The sequence below is a fragment of the Alosa alosa genome, chromosome 13, assembly GCF_017589495.1.
Source record: "Alosa alosa isolate M-15738 ecotype Scorff River chromosome 13, AALO_Geno_1.1, whole genome shotgun sequence".
NCBI classification, from domain to species: Eukaryota; Metazoa; Chordata; class Actinopteri; order Clupeiformes; family Clupeidae; genus Alosa; species Alosa alosa.
In genome coordinates this window covers 33,336,885-33,356,734 of record NC_063201.1, presented here as the reverse complement: position 1 = coordinate 33,356,734, position 19,850 = coordinate 33,336,885, and the positions used below count along the sequence as shown (strand labels likewise).

Genomic DNA, 19,850 nt, shown 5'->3' with positions numbered 1-19,850 from the left:
GAGGGATGTGCGCTTCTATTGGTAAGTTTAACTTGCGTTGGCTTCATTTCGTCTGCCTGCAAATGTAGCCTAGGTTTAACGAGCTGCAAATTCACACTGGTTGCAGCAAAAATCCCAGCTATCCACACGTTTCTTACATCACATGTCTACTTAATTATAGTCATTTTCGTTGGATAGCCTATTGCGTAATAGGCCTACAACCTGTCCAAATATAGCATTTAGGAATCATTATTTGTGTAGCATAAAGTGACTCAATATTGATTTGCATAAACATATTATCACATATGAACACCACATTAAATAACCTAGGACTTCAGAGACAATGCAAACTTCTACCACCATTCACAAAATGTTATCCCAACCAATGAAATAAATTTGCGCTCATAACAAGGTCAAGTGAAGCGTGTTCCCGAACAACTTCCTCTGAGGGAATGTCCAATCTTTATCAACGACATACCGTTGTACCTTACGTTGTCTCTGTCTGTAACGTGGAATCTAATAGGTTAATTCTAGCTGGTGCCGGAAACGAACACCCATGAAACGCCATTTTCATAAAGATGGCTGCGGTCAATTTCAAACTTTTTTGGCTGAAGTAGCTAGCCTAGCATGGGCCATTGAAATGAATGGGGGCGGGACTTAGTCACTCTCTCCAGTTATATATAATACCTCCATGGGTGCGCACTGATGAGCACAGACTCGATGAGAGGGTGCTCGGTGGTAGTGGGGGAGGGGCATGAGAGTTTGAAAATCAAAATTCTAAATTTTGGCTAAATCCCCTCAATCCGTCAGACTTGCCAACTGCAGCTTTAATACACTGCATCTATATTATTTTTACTAATCGGTAACACTTTATTTTAATGTGTCGCTATTACAGTGTACCTACCTAATTAGGTACAGTGGTACAACCTGTGTAACAACATGTACTATCAGGTACTATCATTGTACTTACATTATGTATTTGTGGGTACCTACAAATAGTTGTTACATTGTAATACTGAGTGTTTTACAAAACTTTGCCAATTTGCCTAAATTTTCATCAGAGGCAAAGAGCTGACCTGAGACCTTCTGGATGGGGTAAATCTGGCCATGATAGATTTGATATACAAACCATTCTTAGCTCCAGTCAAGGCCTCATTATCTTCAGTGTACATGTAACAGCTGTGCTGCTACAACCTTGTTACTCTTTGATACAGTGGAATAAACCTATTAAGTGTACCAGTTAATTACTTACATGTACATATGACATGTATGTTATGTCTTCGACGTCTTGGAACAGGTCTACTAATTCACATGTACTGTGTGGTGTAATAGCAGACACGTTTCAACACATCAATTACAGGATGCATGACATCATTAACAGGATGTATATAATATGTACATGTAACTACTTAACTGGTACACTTTATTTTAATGGGTTTATTCTACTGTATCAAAAGATAAAAATGTGTACCAACACAGTTGATACATGTACTACAGTATGTAGGAAATGGCAGACATGTTCCAAGACACCAATGACACAACATACATGTAATACGTAATTGTAAGTACTTAACTGGTACACTTCATTTTAATGGGTTTATGCCACTGTATCAAAGAGCAATAAGTGTGTACCAACACAGCTGATATATGTACTATGTAGTGAATTAGTAGACCTGTTCCAAGACATCGAAGACACAACATATGTCACATGTAAGTAATTAACTGGTACACTTAATAGGTTTATTCCACTGTATCAAAGAGTAACAAGGTTGTAGCAGCACAGCTGTTACATGTACACTGAAGACAATGAGGCCTTGACTGGAGCTAAGAATGGTTTGTATATCAAATCTATCATGGGCAGATTTACCCCATCCAGCAGGTCTCAGGTCAGCTCTTTGCCTCTGATGAAAAATGTAGGCAAATTGGCAAAGTTTTTGTAAAAGCACTCAGTATTACAATGTAACAACTATATGTAGGTACCCACAAATACATAATGCAAGTACAATGATAGTACCTGATAGTACATGTTGTTACACAGGTTGTACCACTGTACCTAATTAGGTAGGTACACTGTAACAGCGACACATTAAAATAAAGTGTTACCTACTAATCTTATAACGTTACTGCTACTACACTGCACATATCAGAGTTTCCGCTAGAACAAAAATGGTTCGTTTTCCAGACATTTTGACGATATGCCGGTCAAATATCCTATTATCGCTTCTTAATTAGTCAAGTTGAGGAAAACTGGACAGGCTATGTAGCTTAAAGAATGACATAATCAGGCCGTATAGAATGCAACATGTTCATTAGCCTAACTTATACATGCCTAACAAGATCTAGCCAGTATCTATGTTTTCATGGACAGCAAGAATCCGCTTCGTTCGTCGTTTTAAAAAGGCTACGTTGTTTGTTGCTGCTACCCAAGTGGTTCAACTGTTTAACTTGCACAGATGCGCACACACAAGAATGAGCGCTCACACCACTACCCCCTAAGGTTAATCTCCTTTATTTGATAACAATAAATTAAGAAATATTTCCTATTCTGGGAAATGTTTAGTTTCTTTTTCTTTCGGTCCGCGGTTCAATGATATTATTTGATTGTGCCGGAAATGATCCGCGGACCAGCAATCTCCTCGTCGAGGAGGCCCTAACCCTGCAGATCATAGACAGAGAAAGCATAGACCTACTGTATGCTTTGGGTACAAAACCCAGTTGGATGTCCAGTGTACCATGGGTGTGTCTACACGGAGAATGACAGTGTCTTGGAGCAGCCACTCCATTTCCAACGTCACTGCTATGCCCGACACTTCTGCTTTTTTATCTGGTGGTGGTGGAGCTGACCGGACATCTGAGGCTTCAGACGTTACCAATTTATCATCACCAATTTACCATTTTAAGCGTGCGCTTCCTATTTGAAATGCAGCATATTTTCAAATGGTAGAGCCTGTTCATTTAAAAACATAGCCAGAGGACGTATTGCTTTAATATATGCTTACATTAGGCTTATTCTCAAATTCAGATTGCTTAGGGGGACAGGATTATTAGCCAATTTCAATCGGACAATTTGACCAGGGAGATTTAATTTCTTTTTTTTTTTCGGCCAATGTCCGGTAATTACCGGACAACGGCAACCCTGGCACATATCTGTACATGTTGCTCATACATTGTTCATACTAAATAGGCATATTTATTCTGCTCTTATAAATTTACTGTTAATACACGGCACATATTTATATTTAATTTACATTACTGTAAACCACCTTCTGTAAACCAACTGTATGTCTACAGTGCACTATATATTTTGTCCTGTCTATGCACCACCTGTCTATACTTTGTATATCACATTGCACTTTTCTGCTTTTTTGCACTCCTGGTTAGGCGCAAACTACATCTCGTGGTCTTTTTACTTGTAGTCTAGCCTGGCTAACGTCAGACCTCATCTCATTGAGATGGGGTCTGGGAACTAGACATTTATTTTCTCGTATTTGAAACGTGGTTTACGAATGCCCAGAGCCGTTGATTAGGCGTTATGAATGTCTATCAAATGCGTCTGTATGTAGCTCATAATGGCATCGGTGTGTCGCCATCGTCTTGCTGCTCTCCCTCCGTTCTGTGATTGGTTCCTTCGTTGAGGTGAAAACGAAGTCCATGGAATCCAGGCTGCATAGTAGAGGTCTGCACTCCCTTCGCGTAGACCCGCGGACCCGCTGGTCTCGGCGCTAAAAGAGCGGCGGGACAACTTTTGAAAGCTCTTTGGAGGGCGGGCGGGATGAGAGAGGGATGCGTTAGTGCGGGGACAAAACCGATGATTGACTGCACTCCATAAATTAAATAATGCGTAAAATTAAATATGGAAATGATTAAAGTACTGTTCATAACTATAGTTCAGCTGGATGTTCTGTTAGGCAGCATTAAAAAATGGGGTTTAAGCATAACTGAAGGATAGCAGGCCTATAGCCTATATTGTCGTTTACGTGGGTTACAAGGAAGTTTATACAAGATACAAGGAAGTTTATTGTCACATGCATATAGTTACTGGAAGTAAGAAATGCAGTGAAATTATGTCTGGTGTCAGCCTATTTGTGCATTAATGGGGGGGGGGGGGTAAAAGTGCAGTAGAAGGGGTTTAGTAGATTAAGTGGCAAGGGCTGCATAAAAAAGGTGGGGAGGATTGGGATTGGGTGGGGGCACCAACAAGGAGCACCCAAGAGCAACAGGGGCAAGGAAAAACTCCCTTACCAAGGAAGAAACCTTGGGCAGATCCACGGCTCAAGGGGCTAACCCAACTGCCAGGGGTCTTGGTGTGTGTGTTGGGGGGATGACAGGGGAGATGGGATAGTGTACTGTGTATGTGGGGAGAGGGCAGTGTGCAATATGTGTGTTGGAGAAGCTTCCTCATGAGACAATGTGCTGTGTATTGGGGGGGTGTGCTGTAAGTATGTTGGGGATGTGTGTTGGAGAAGCTTCCTGATGAAATAATGTGCTGTGTATGTAGGGGGGGGGGGGGGGCAGGGACTTACTATTGCAAGCAGAGTACTGTATGTAATGTATGTGAGTGATGACAGTGAAGATGTGTGTGTGGGGGGGGGGGAGTGGAGCAGTGACTGTGTGTGTGTGTGTGTATTGTGTGTGTGGAGGTGGGGCTGTGTGCTGTAAGTATGTAGAGGATGTGTGTTGGAGAAGATCCTGAAGACAATGTGCTGTGTATGTGGGGGGGGGGCAGTGTGCAGCAAGTATGTAGAGGAGGCTTACTGTAGCAAGCAGTGTGCTGTATGTATGTGAAGTGATGACAGTGATGATGTAAGTGTGTGTGTGTGGGGGGTCAGGGACTTACATTGCAAGCAGAGTACTGTATGTAATGTATGTGAGTGATGACAGTGAAGATGTGTGTGTGGGGGGGGGGAGTGGAGCAGTGACTGTGTGTGTGTGTGTGTAGTGTGTGTGTGTGGGTAGGTGGGGGCAGTGTGCTGTAAGTATGTAGAGGATGTGTGTTGGAGAAGATCCTGAAGACAATGTGCTGTGTATGTGGGGGGGGGGGCAGTGTGCAGCAAGTATGTAGAGGAGTGCTGTATGTATGTGAAGTGATGACAGTGATGATGTAAGTGTGTGTGTAGGGGATGGGGGGTGGGGTGGGGGGGGGGGGGGCAGAAAAGGCTAGGCAATCAAGGACATGGGTAGATGGAGGAAAATCAAAAATAATAAATAAAAAGTGTGCAAAAAAGTTGGAGAAAGTCAGATATGTGTGTGTGTGTGTGTGTGTGTGTGTGTGTGTGTGTGTGTGTGTGTGTGTGTGTTGTGTTTTGGCGTGTGATGAAATAAGAAAATAAATAAAAGGTCTGTAGCATAGGGAGAGGGATGTAAAAGTGCTAAAGTCTTGTAGGTGTGTGTGGGTGTGTGTGTGTGTGTGTGTGGGGGGGGGGTCATGAGTGCTGAGGAGTGAATGAGTGCAAAGTCAGTATAGTGTGAGTTCAGAGTTGGTTCAATTTGTTCCTGCTGCTCATTGTCAAAACTCAAAAATCGAAATCAAAGGAAGAGGGCACCAGACTAGGCCTACTTCAGTTGTTAGCCTACATTCAGAACCAAGAAACTGACATCTGGAGTTTTTCTCAGGTGTGTGTGCTCCTTTCGTGAGACAGAAAAAAAAAACTGAATAGACTATCCCCTCCTGCATCTCTGCGGGCTTTAGCGGAGGGGAGGCGGACATCATGTTACAGATCTTGAGGCGGGGGCGGGGACTAAAAATGACACATTAATGCGGGGGGGCGGGCAGGAGCGGGACAGAATATTGCGGGAGCAGGCGGGAGCGGGACTGAAAAATCAGTCCCGCGCAGACCTCTACTGCCTAGCAGCTAGAATAAAATCGCGTGTAAGGCAGCATGGGAAAGCCCAGGTTACTTGTAGTCTGCACAATGACACTAAAGTTGAATCTAATCTAATCTTGTGTATTCCCACTGGATTTGATATTAAAAATTTATTTTCTTGCTTTAATTGATTTCACTTTGTGTATATTGTTAATATTGTTGATTGTACTGAATCACTTTGTCTATATTGTTAACATATTTATACTCCATTTTCACAATTTTGTGATGTCATGACTTAGACGCTGCATAATTTGCATACCATGAACACACTAAGTTGCCTATTATGATTTTACAGTGGTGTAATGAATTTAGAGGGATGGCGATTTTTGGATAAGATATATTAGCTAATTGCCATTTTTTGGATCATGCACCATTGACCATTAAGATAAGAATAAGCCTTCGTTACTTTTCTAGCCACCTTGATAAGTCCCCTTGGAAAGTGAACAAGTTATACTCAGAGATATAGAAACTGTCATCTGTTATATTTCAAATGTCACATGTCACGCAGTTGCACTTTCTCATCACAATATTTCAGTCACTGAAAGCTAGTGTTGCATCAATGTCATTTGGTGACACTACACCATGACCACTAAGATGAGTATTGAGTTATGGCTTCAAACGAAGTCTTTAATTACAGTGCATGAAAATGCACTGTCCTGTTCTTCCTAGGCTTCTTATTATTGTTCCGCTTACCACTTTTTCCGCACGCAATTTCTCTTGAACAGTTTAGCTTCGAAACTTCATTCAAACTTTGTAACGTAGGTCTTCAAACAGATCGGGTTGCTATGTCTTTTCAACTTTGAAACTTTTATACTTTTTAAACTATTAAAGAAACACTTTTTAAAAATCCCCATAGACTTAACATTGCCGATTATGACATCATAATACGGCCATTAAGCAATTAGAATCCTATGGCAGGTGTTCAGGCCACCTGCAGCCTCAGAACTTTAAACATACAATCTGGGTCAATTAAGACTACACATCCTATTCAACTGTTTCCTCTGCCCAAAATTGTTTCAAAATAAAAGTCCTTACTACAATAATCCACTGTTAAACAATGTAACCCATTAAACTACTGAACTTTTTACATTCAACTTTTAAACGGTCTACTTTTAAACTATCATTAAACTATCTATCTATTAAACTAGCTGTCAACAACGTTTAAACTATATACATTCAACTTTTAAACAGTCTACTTTTAAACTATTATTAAACTATCTATTAAACTAGCTGTCTATCAACAACTTTTAACTTGTCATCAACTATGTCAACACTTGTCATCAACTATGACTCCTACCCACTGTCGCTAGTTAGCATGGTTAGCATGTTAACATTGCTAACATTGTTAGCATTTTTAGCAAAAATGATAAAAATGATTAGCTAGGTTAGCTAAGTCACATGGTTAGCATACTTAGCATGTTAGCAGGCTAGTTAGCATAACTACTAAAAATGATTAGCTAGGTTAGCTAAGTCACATGGTTAACATAGTTAGCATTGCTAGCATAGTTAGCATGTTTAGCAAAACTGCTAGAAAACGTTAGTTAAGTTAGCTAAGTAGCATGGTTAACATAGTTAACATTGCTAACATGTTTAGCAAAACTGCTAGAAAACGTTAGCTAAGTTAGCTAAGTAGCATGGTTAGCATGTTAGCATTGCTAACACTGCTATAAAACATTAGCTAAGTAGCATGGTTAGCATAGTTAAAAATCTTAGCATAACTGCTAGCAAACATTAGAGCCATTCCAACTTTCAGTTATTGTCAAATATCTACCTATACACAGCCATTAAACTATTTAAATATCAACATTCATTCAACTTCCAGTCTGTCAACAACTTTTAAACTATTTACCTTCAACTTTTAAACGGTCTACTTTTAAACTATCTATTAAACTAGCTGTCTATCAACAACTTTTAAACTATCTACTGTCTATCAACAACTTTTAAACTATCTACATTCAGCTTTTAAACAGTCTACTTTTAAACTATCAACTTTTATTAAGCTATGCAACCACCATGTCTATCCTAGCATCACCGTAGTAACCATCTCTGTATTATCTGTTTTAACTATACATGATATTTTACATCACAACTTTAGCATTTTCATGCACTGGTGATTCCTTGGAATTGCATTTCTAGTTGGGATTGCTGGTGTTACCAAGATAACTTACCTTTGAACAGAGTAATTTCTGCTGCAGGTTTAGCATCAGTAGCCATGCACTTCACTGAGTACTCTTTACCTGCAACCCATGTCTCAGATGACTCCAGTTCGATTTGTAGCTTTAAGGGAGGAACTAACAAACAACCAGCAAGAAAGTAAAGACGTGGTCAGAAAAAAATGTGTATTCATTTTTAATGTGACAACAGGGATGTTTATATCACACAAAGCTAAGAGTATTTTGCACAACTGTAATCTGGTGGTTTAATACAATGTTTTGCTATGTGAGAAAGGCAGGGACCAGTCCGTTACAATAGTCTGCCAGTTTTGCTAATGGGTTTTAGAGACGGCACTGCTGTGTTGTATTTGTTAATAAGGGATGGGATATGATATCTGGGTGATATTTTTCTGCAGCTGCTGTGTCTTGACATGTTAAAGGTTGTATCAGCGATAGCGGGGATACGTCACTTCTGTTGATGTTCAAACAAAACAGAGAGCTAGCTCGCTACTCCCTCCCCCTCCCTCCTATGCAATTAAAACTCCTAAACTCCTTCGCATCTCATCGGTTATTGGTTGAAACACTTTATTTTGCTTTTGAGGGGTTGGCAACCCTTGTTGGTAGCAATTGTTTTTGTGTACAGATCTCGAGCCTAGGCTGCCTACAGAGACGCATTTTTTTGACAGCCTTCTTATGGGGCAGACAGCTAACGGATCGTTAGGAAAGATTAGATAAATGTGATAATTTATGTTTGGGTCTTTTTTTGGGCCTGAAAGCACAAAGAACTGGTTAACCTTCTTTTCAGCTCAAAAAAGTTTTAACCTACACACAAAACTAGACCATCATGCCTACTGTATTTTGATTGAATTTGGAGCATGCAGTAGTAACAATATTCTGCTTACCCTGTACATTTAGCCATACAGTTTGTGAGATGATTGCTGGACTGCTCTCTGACTGTCCAACTTGGCATTCATAAGGGGCATCATCCTCCAAGGCCACATCCTCAATCAGCAAATGGTATTCCCCTTTAAAGTTAAGGCATCTAGTTAAAGTCTAATCATACCAACAAACAATCATTACACAACCGACAGTTGTCATGTGATATTTGCATACATTTTATCCTTTATTCTGTGTTTTGTAAATGCTAATCTAATTCAGACCATAAACATGTTATGTCATGCTATGCCTTTCAAACATACTGTATACAGTATAGTTATTGAGAGACAGATCTAAATCAATCAAGCATCTCTCTACATTGTTTTATCACCATGCATATGTAATTCAACATGTTGAAAGCAAGTCCCCCGCAGTGTTGAAGAGATCAGTCGTCCCCCTCACTTTTGATAAGGAAAAAAGCCTTATAGGTACGCCAAATAAATAATAACCTATAGGTTTATGCTATGTAAAACTCCCCATTAACAGCATCACATCACTAACCACAGCTAAGACTGCACAATATCGTATTCACTCTGTTGGATATCTGAAGCCAGTTTGTCTACTTAGATACTGTAAATCCTCAAATTATGGTCGGGGTCTTAAGACAAAGTACAGGCCTTTAGGGGCAGAATTGTATTCGAGACAGCCCTTTATTTCTTATCTTGAGTTTTATTTTTGAGACATGCGTTTCTTGGGCGGCATGCTGGTAGGCCTTCAAAAGCATGACATTTTCGGTTTAGTTTGATATTTAATTTACTTTTGGACTGTTTGATTATATTGTTAAATGTTGGGACTGATGGGCACTGAAATCTGGGGAGGTATTTGATGATCACTATTACATTCCATGTTGAAAGAGTGTCGGGATTTCAAACAAACCATCCTGTTTCATGCGTTCATTGAACGTCCGCGGTGCTGTAATGGAAACCTTATTGCGTAGCCAAGTAGCCTATTAAGTTATTTTTAAATTATGCATGATTTACTTTTTATTAATTTAAGTAGGCTGGAATGCCTCTCGAAATCGCCGCAACAATTGTGTTTAAATGTAGTAGCGTGTTTCAGCCTCTGGCGAAGCTCTGGCAAAGCGACAGCGACTGAGCTTGAGGCGACATGTTGGAGAACCAGCTGGAAAGTCAGTGGCCGAATGCACGCAAGAGTTGTATACATAAGAAACACCCAGAGTTTGGGGGTGCCAAAACGGGTAACTCTCCCCCTATCGCGCGTAAATGACACGGGAGAATTCTGGCAGGATGAAATATGCGTATTACACGTTTTTTTACTTTACGCACACACTTGGGTTAATTCCCCTCTTAGTGTTTTGTTGTGCCTATACAGTGTTGGGAGTAACGCGTTATAAAAGTGGCATAATGTAGGCCTAATAGGCCTGATTTGCTGTAACGTAGTAGGCTAATGTAATGCATTACAAAAAAATGCATTTTAACCCGAAATTAAGTGGTATTTTGTTTTTATAAGCATATACAAATTCGCCAACAATGTCGCGAGATCAACAGAGGAGAAAAATCGGTGTAAATTGTAGAATGTTATCTCCTGTCAGGCCTAGGCTAAGCTACTTTCAAGATGATTGTGGCTGCAGCAAGTCGGACTCTACATTTGCTACATGGACATAAAGGCCTGCTTGAGCATATGGAGGCAGAACATTCATTCATATCACAGAGGGTAGGCCTCGGACTCTGGGTGGACTGGGTGGAATGCCGCCTAGATTAAAAAAGTTAAAGCAGATAGGCTACACACCTTCCAAAATCGCCTATTTTCCGTTGTATGTTGACAGCTGCTAGACTGGACGGTGGAAGAATAACGTTTTTTCTCTCAATTAGCCTACTGTAACTGTGTGTCAACCTGGCGTTCGTTAGGACCGCACCACTGTCGGAGGGACCACTCATAAACTCCCCTTAATTGCTGCAAATATTGTAGATTATGTTGATGGTTGATCTGGCAACCATCCCTAAATCCTATCTACAGGAGATGACGTTAAGGGGCCTGGGGGAATTGTGGGTAGAGGTCTGTGGGATGTAGAGCTACCTGCATGTTAATAAAAGCTACTTCGCTTTTACAGCGTATACGTTAAGTGTCTGTTTCCACACATCTACATGGTGTCAGAAGACAGCCTGCATTTAAAATGACTCAAGGTGTTGCATGAACGACGACACAAGAGTGCTGGTGTACTTGACTATTCATGTTAATCCTTGGGTGTAGTAGTGCATACACAACCACTAGGTGTAGTAAAACATAAACAACCACTAGGTGGCAGTACATCCTGTAACATCTTCCTTTTACATAATACAAGTTATGCTACCTGTATAACTGAGGCATACTGAATACAAAACGAAATAGCATAAGGCACAGAACTTAGGCCTACTGAATAAGGCACAGAACTTAGGCCTACTGAATACAACAATACAAACCGAAATAACATGTTCCACCACACTGGCAACAAACAGAATACAGTTGTACACTTGTCTCTCCTTTGTTTTTTTTTATATAGTGTACAAACAAACTATTCAAAGATCAAGTCTGTTTGGTGCCCTGGTCAGCCAACCATAGCGCGACGTAACTGGGGGCCTTGTCGGTGTGGATATTGGATCCACGGCTGGGCTGTCGACATGCCTAGGTGGGGAAGCGCATGGTGTGTGACCACCAGGCTCCACGATGGGTGACTCTGGCCCCTTTTGGTTCATGGGGAGCTCCTCCCTCAGCTCCTTCAGTAAGCTTCTCTGCAGATGACTTTCTGAGTTTTGTGGTGTAGTTGGCTCTGCCGGCCGCAGATCTACCCTGTTTCTGTGGTATCGCGATCCCTCTACCTCGACCAGGTAGGACCGTGGGGCGACCCTCTGCACGCAGGATCCCCGTCTCCAGATGCCTGTCCGATCACCAGGCATTGGCTTCATTCGTACCCCTTGGCCTACCGTGAGCTCTGGTAGGTCCTTCGCTGAGCTGTCATAGCTGGCTTTGGAGATCTGCCTCCTGTGACACAGCTTCTCCAACACAGCTTGTTGGCCACTGGTAGCGCTGTCTTAAGACGCCTTGACATCAGGCGCTGCGCCGGACTACTGTCCATCCCTTCGGTCGCCGTGTTGCGCCACTGCAGGATCGCTTTCCAGGCTCATGGTGAGCTTTCTTGCATAAGTTCTTTGCCATCTTGACTGCGGCTTCAGTTTTGCCATTGGCCTTGGGGTGATGCGGAGATGACGTGATGTGCTCAAACTCGCAGTCTTCTGCAAACCGCTTAAACTCGAGGGATGAAAACTGAGGACCATTGTCGGAGACAAGCCGATCAGGCCGCCCATGGCGAGCGAACTGTGCTTTGCAGCACTTGATCGTGGTTTCAGCCGAGAGATCTGGGAGGAGATCAATCTCCCAGAAGTCCGAATAATGATCCACTATCAGGAGAAAGTCTTTGCCATTCTGTTGAAAGAGGTCAGTGCTAACTATCTGCCATGGGCGTGTTGGCAGTTCGTGGGACATCATAGACTCTTTCTGCTGGGTAATGGCATACTCATTGCAGACTGTGCACTTGCCTACAAAGTCTAAGATTTCAGCTCGCATCCCTGGCCAATACAGCGTGTCACGTGCTTGCCTGTAACAGGCCTCACCCCCTATGTGGCTTGAGTGTACCCTTACCAACATCTCATGACGCAGGGCTTTAGGGATAATAACCCTGTCTAAACAGCACTCCATTTTGAACACTGAGCTCCTCCTTGTACGCCCAATATTCTCTCACCTTCAGTTCTGCATCTTCTTTGAGGTCAGGCCAGCCTCATGGCGACTGGGACGTTGCGGGGGGCACTCTGAACTGGCTGAACTGCCGTATTTAGCTGAAAGTGCACCACCCCTGGGACGGATTCTACTGGAGCAGTGAAGACCTCCCGATACCTCTCAATGAGAGCCTCCCTTTTCAAAAACCCAGCATGGGTGCTACTGTCCACTGTGTTCAGGCTTGCTGGGATGGTGAACTGCATAAGTCTGAGGCACTCGCATGTAGACCCCGAAAGCAGGGGCTGCTGACTGGTTTCGACTATCTCAAACTGTAGGGTGTGTTTGCAGCCTCGCACAACACACTCATGGAGGTCATCAACTGACCTGAGTAGAGCTTGAGCTTGGTGCTGCTTGGCATGAGTTTAACTTGTGGTGCGATTCGCATCTTGTCTCTCAGGCTCATGACGTCACAGGTGGCTCCCGAGTCTAGCTGACATTTTTGCTTAATGCCATTCAATAAAAGCGCAGCAAACCACTTTTTTCCTTTGGGCCCAACGGCCCCAATGCTTTCTGTTGAGAAGAGATCATCTCCACTACCGTCTGTTTCCTGGGATGCTATTGGATTCTCCATGGAGTGAACATGAGCAGGTGCCTCCAATCTCCTGGTTTTCATGCACACACGAGCAAAGTGGTTAGCTGTACCACAGGCTTTGCACACTTTTCCATTAGTAGGACAATGCTCTCGCCCTCTCTGATGATGCACACCACAGTATCTGCATGCACAGACACTGCCTGTGGCTGTAGCTGCACTGTATTTCTTCTGCTGCTTCCCGGTAGCATAGGGAATTTTCTTTGATGACTGTCTGAACGCTGCATTGACGCTATCTGTATGTGGCCTTTCTTGTTCCATGGACCTCAATGTCATGTCCGTCAACTCTGCAGCTCGGCATATTTCTATGGCTGTAGTCAGTGTCAGACCTTTCTCTCTCAACAACCGTCTACGCGTGCCCTCATTGGTAATGTCAAGTACTACTTTATCCCTAATCACTCGCCCCTGAGAGCCCCATAGTCACAGGTTGCTGCCTTTTTTCCTCAAACGGGTAAAAAATTTGTCAATGGACTCACCATCCTCCTGTTTGCAACAGCCGAGAACATATCGCTCATATATTACGTTCTTGGCCTGTTTGAAATACTCCCCTAATTTATCCAGAACGGTCTTCACATTGCCGCGCTCGTCCTCTGTTAACTGCAGGTTGTGCTTGTATGTGTGAATGTATGTCGCCATTCTGGCCCCATTAGACTCCTCAGAGTGGCGGCTTGGAATGCTGAAGTTGCCTCTACCAAATCCACAGCCAAACTGTAATCTTCAAATTCAGCCCTGAAGATGTCCCAGTTTGTGCTCCAGTCTCCGCTGAGCTTCATTGGACTGGGGGGCGGGATCGGGTAGTTGTATGCCATCTCGTTCACAAATCTTCGTTATCCACGGAGCCGAAACTAGCTCGTTAGCCTGTAACGCTAGCTAGTAATACTGTGCTAAACTAGTGAAAACAAAATACGAAACGAAATATGCGTGTGCACTCACGGCATAATTGTGCTGATGCACCGACCATTAGCTGTCAATTCGTCGCTTTTATTGAAAGCTATCCCACTTCTGTCACCATGTTGCATGAACGACGACACAAGAGTGCTGGTGTGCTACAAGAGTGCTGGTGTGGTGACTATTCATGTTAATCCTTGGGTGTAGTAGTGCATACACAACCACTAGGTGTAGTAAAACATAAAACAACCACTAGGTGGCAGTACATCCTGTAACACAAGGACTTTGCCGAATTGACCCCCTTGTCTTCGACGAAAACATTGCCGACAACTGGATAAAGTTTAAACGTGAGTGGCGCGTCTACAGCAACGCCGGTTTATCAGCAGCAAGTGAGAAAGTGAAGCCGTACACGTTCTTCAACCTCGCTGGTCCTGATGCACAAGATAAATATGACACCTTCACTTTTGAGGGAGAGGAAGATGCGGAAAATTCCGAAACACTGGTAAAGAAATTTGAAGAGATTTGCCTGTCTGTAAAGAACGTTATCATGGACAGATACATATACAGATACGCATACAATATAACGAATCAAAGCCCGCATGAGACTATTCAGTCATACGTAGCCACGCTAAAAACACTCGCCAAGAAATGTGAATTTGGCACGTTGCAGGATGAATTGATAAGAGATCGGTTAGTATGTGGCGTTCAAAATGACAGCATCCGTGCACAGTTGTTAAAAGAGAAGAAACTAACTTTGGACTTAGCCATTGAAATGTGCATGCTACATAAGCAATCAGAAAAAGGCAATAAAGAACTAAAACAGGGAGCCAGCAGTAAAGAACCACACAAGGAAGAGGTTTGTGCAGTACAACATAACACCTGCTCGAACTGCGGTGGGCGACACACATATGACCGCAGCAGCTGCCCAGCCTTTAACAAGCGCTGCAATGCATGTGGCAAATGGAATCATTTCTCTAAATGATGCAAATCAAGTGGACCACCTGCTCCTCACAGGGCGGGAAACATGCACAAAATCAATGAGCTCGAGACACAATTTGCACATGAGCTAACTGATCTGTTCTTCTGCGAAAGTGTGGAGTCGTCAGCAGAGAAGGGTGAAATATTTGCTGTTCTGTCAACATTTCACACTGGTAAGCAACTGAAAGTAAAGATTGACACAGGAGCCCGGTAATGTAATGTATTATCCAGGGCTATCCTCCTAAACATTGACCGAAATGCCCACATTGACAATAGCCATGTAGTTAATCTTGTGGCTTATGGCGGTGAGGTTATAAGAACTATTGGCATCACTACTGTGAATTTCCCGTGTGGAACACTACAGTTCCATGTTGTGGACAGCAACGTGAAACCTCTACTGGGTCTCATTGATAGCGTCAAGCTAAGCTTTGTGCATCTCGGACCAAATGTGCACACCCTCCAACAGCCGCACCCTCCAACTATGCCTGTCAGAAATTCCACGACTACATATATGGCCGGTCTGTGACTGTTGAGTAGGGATCGACCGATATGGATTTTTTAGTACCAATACCGATACCGATTTTTTTCCATCAGCCTTAGCCGATGACCGATACAGGCTGCCGATTTTCTTGAGCCGATATTTGGAGTCGATACTGCTTTTATTTTGCTCCCTCAATTTACATCATACAAATGACACATAATTACACAAATGATGTTAACAAATGTTATAAGTCTCAATTTAAAAAAGGAACATTTATTGAACTTATGGATGGGTGCACTGGATATGGCTAACTGTGCAAAATGCTTTCATCAAAATCTTACAACACAGCCTTGATGATGCATTGCTTGCTGACTATTAGACATAATTCAGGTCATCACAAAATGTCCTTTGTCAACACATTTAAATAATTTAAGAAAACAATAAGCCTGAAAAGTATCTATTGAAATAAAGTGCTTCATTTGTAATTTAAGAATGCATGGTTTCAATTTTTCTATGTCTATATTTTCCTAAAAAAAGCTGCCAGATTTGTCAAACACAGAACATATATCAGCAGAAGAAAATAACGTGGTGTCAGATGTTTCTGTTCTAAACGCCATCGACGTCAAAAGGTATAAAACATATCTCTCAAAGTTTTAAAATCTCTCCTTCTGGTAGCGCAGTACTCTCATATCGCTGTGATGCGTGTGTCCCACTGAGTGAGACAGACCAGACGCACAGACAAACTTCTGTTTGGTAGCTGACGAACCACCATTGAACTGGATTGATAATGATAAGGTTAGCAAACGGCTCTAAACAAGTAAGGCATACACGGTATGTCTGGGACATGGTAAACGTTAACACGAATTAATAGGAAACTACATATAACACGTCTCTCATTATTAAAGCTCTGATATCACTGCGATGGCAACTCTGCCCAGCTCGAAGGGAGAGGGGGAGGGAGACGCACACACCACACGCGTCCAAAACTCAGCCAGGTGGTCGCTGAATAAAACTCCCACAAATATCACGGAACAACGTCGGCATTACTTAATCATATGATTGACCAGTGTTCGTAACAGCTACCGCTACTGCATGCATACAGATAGCCTACAACTTAGCTATTCAGCTCCCTAAATACAATGGCAAGCAGTTTTATAGAAGAGGCATTCAGGGAGGGAGAGACACACACACACACACCACACGCGTCCAACACTCAGCAAGGTGGTCGCTGAATAAAACTACCACAAATACCATGGAACAACGTTGGCATTACTTAATCATATGACCAGTGTTAGTAACAGCTACCGCATGCATATGGATAGCCTAGCCTACAACTTAGCTATTTGCAGCTCCCTACAATGGCAAGCAGTTCTATAAACGAGACATTAGACATTAAATAAAGTACCTATCTATCTATTATTCTCGTTTTCCATTTGGACTCACAAACTTGCTTTCACCTTCAAAGTATATGGCAATATTTCAGCTAAGTCAAACAGTTAAAAGATGCTTTGAAAGTTTAAAGTGTATATACGATATACCCGTCGATCCCTACTGTTGAGACTGATCATCAGCCTCTCATCACTATCTTGCGAAAACCGCTACACCTAGCATCTGCACGTCTTCAAAGGATGATGCTTAAACTACAGCGCTACAATCTCAATGTCATTTATTAAAAAAAGGGCAAAGAGCTGTATGTTGCAGATGCACTCTCCCGTGCATACCTGCCCTCCACTGACCGGGCTGAAATGGATGAGGACTATGATGTCATGACAGTGGAGACTGTACTCTCATCAAAGACAATTGAGGAGCTCAGACGTGAGACATTGGCAGACCCTCTGTGCAGGCGCTTATTAGATGTCATCAATACCGGCTGGCCTGACTCATCAAAGACATTGTCGCATGATTTGAGGCAGTTCTACTTTGCCACCCACGGAGCACCTCAGCAACTTATGACTGACAACGCGACAACATTCACAAGTAGAGAGTTCCAGGAATTTGCCAGCACATAGGACTTCTGCCATGTCACCAGCAGTCCCCACTACCCCCAGTCAAATGGGCTGGCTGAGAGGGCTGTGCGCTCAGCCAAACACCTGCTCGAGAAATGCACGCGTGATTGCACTGACATGCAGCACTCCTCAACCTCCGGAACACCCCAAGAGATAGACTGCCATCACCAGCCCAGCGCCTGCTTTCCCGACGCACTAAGACTCTTATCCCCATGACCAAGGTCATGTATGTGCCCAAGGTAGAGACGCAGATCCACACAGCTCTATCTCGTGCTAGACAGAAGGGAAAGGCTTACTATGACAAGTCGGCACAACCACTCGTTCCACTGCGAGCTGGACAAACGGTAAGAATGCAGACAACCAGGGGATACGACAGGCTATGAACAGTGCTAGGGAGAGCACAGCAGCCCAACAGTTATCAAGTCCCGGCTGGAGATGGCACGTATGTGAGGAACAGACGCCACCTGCTACATACACCTGAGACCTACACCCCTCCCACGACAGCGGAGGCGCCACCATGTACCACAACTGAACCAACACCAGACCACCAGCCTGATATCATCCAGCCGGGGGCGGCACAGACACAAGAACCTCATCACCCGTTCAGGGAGGTTGTCAAAGCCCAACTCTTTATAAAGACTACACTAGTGTTATTGCACACACCAGACAGATTTTCCTCAAAGTTTCATTTTTATTTTTTAGTTATAGGCCGTTCATGTACCCCTCACAGCAGCCTGCAGCCCCTTTTGGCTGTTAAAAAAAGAGGGAAAAGGATAGGGGTCAGCCCATACAAATGTATTTCTGTTGATATTTTGGGCCTAAGTTATGCATTGTATGCTTATGCACCCCCATACATTCTGGTTACAGTAGATAGCCTATGTTAAAAGCATACAAAATCAGCTGTTCTAACCATAGTTATTAGGAACATTCTTTTGACTGCTTTCTGTCTTTAAGAAGGGGGATGTACAGTGGGCATCGCTTTCAAATAGCCACTTCAGTCGCGCATTACGAGGCGTGAAACTGCGTGAAGCTTTAGTACCACTTTCAGCCACTGTGCGTCGCACTGACACTGTACAAGGGGGATTATGTTTTTGTGAGTGCTACTTTGTTAATTGTTAATATTTGGGGAAACTGCGAGTAAGGGGCTGCGACCGTTCTACATGTAGGCTGCTGAAGTGCCGCGAGGGCGCAGCAAATGAACTTATTATCAATTATCGGCCGGGCCGATTATTAGGGCCGATATTTAGCATTTTTATAATAATTGGTATCGGTCATTTTTTCCACTGATAAGCCAATACTGAAATGGATAAAGAATGAAACGCGCTACTTTGTCTGTAAAGCGTCTCTCACTCCCTGCATTTTCTACTCTGTGGTCGAGAGCACTGTCCCGCCCACTACACCGTCTGATTTGTTAGTTAGAATGCAGCCAATCAGGATCGAAGACTGAACACGGAGAAAGTTTAGAATTTTCACTGAGGCTTACTGTAGACTGGGCTTCAGCTGTACGGAGCTATTTTTCGAAGGTAAGGAAGGTAGGCCTACCTTACATTGCTGAAGTTGCAATGAATCACAATCATCTACTACACTGAAGTTACAATAACACCACTTTGTAAGCTATTGTCTCTTTGATCCGGATCAATAGGTAGCCTAAAGCACCCACCTCCTTTATTTAGCGAATTCCCGATTGATGCACGTTAGTGATAGCCTACCGTTTACTAGTTAGCCTACAAACTCGGGTGCTGCGCGTCGGGAGTTCTTTGCATGCGCCTCGTCCATTAATTGTGAATAACGGGACACCTCGGCGGACGTTATCCCTTAGGCCTACATAGTAGTCCAAAATTATGCGATAGCGAACGTCAAAAAGTCTAGTTGCTGCTTTTTGACGGACTGTCAGAAAAGACTACAGGCACCCAGGGTCAGCCGTAATTTAATCAGACCTGAACTAAATCGCGTCCTGAGCTGGCAATTACGTGCCTTTTAGGCTCACAGAAGTGTAGCTTATAGCCTACATGGGTGATTCTCACGAAATCAGACTCATGAGGTGGCATTAAGGATTGTGATGAACAGATAACTGCTATCAATTTGGGAAACACTGGTTTATAAACATCTCATCATAGGCTATATTGGAAGTGATTAAAAGAAGACATTGTGATATTTTAAATTATGTATTTTTTACAATTTAATGTGAAATTCTCAGTACCGCAA

General features: G+C 42.9%; 1 protein-coding gene across 1 annotated transcript in view; it reads right to left on the bottom strand.

Moving 5' to 3' along the window:
• nphs1 (NPHS1 adhesion molecule, nephrin) overlaps positions 1-19,850 on the bottom strand; it is a 155,852-nt gene that overhangs the window by 113,141 nt on the left and 22,861 nt on the right. The window contains exons 3-4 of the mRNA XM_048261958.1: positions 8,899-9,021; positions 8,012-8,134 (exon numbers count right to left, since the gene is read on the bottom strand). Coding sequence (XP_048117915.1) covers positions 8,012-8,134; positions 8,899-9,021 — 246 coding nt within the window. The remainder of the gene's footprint in view (positions 1-8,011; positions 8,135-8,898; positions 9,022-19,850) is intronic.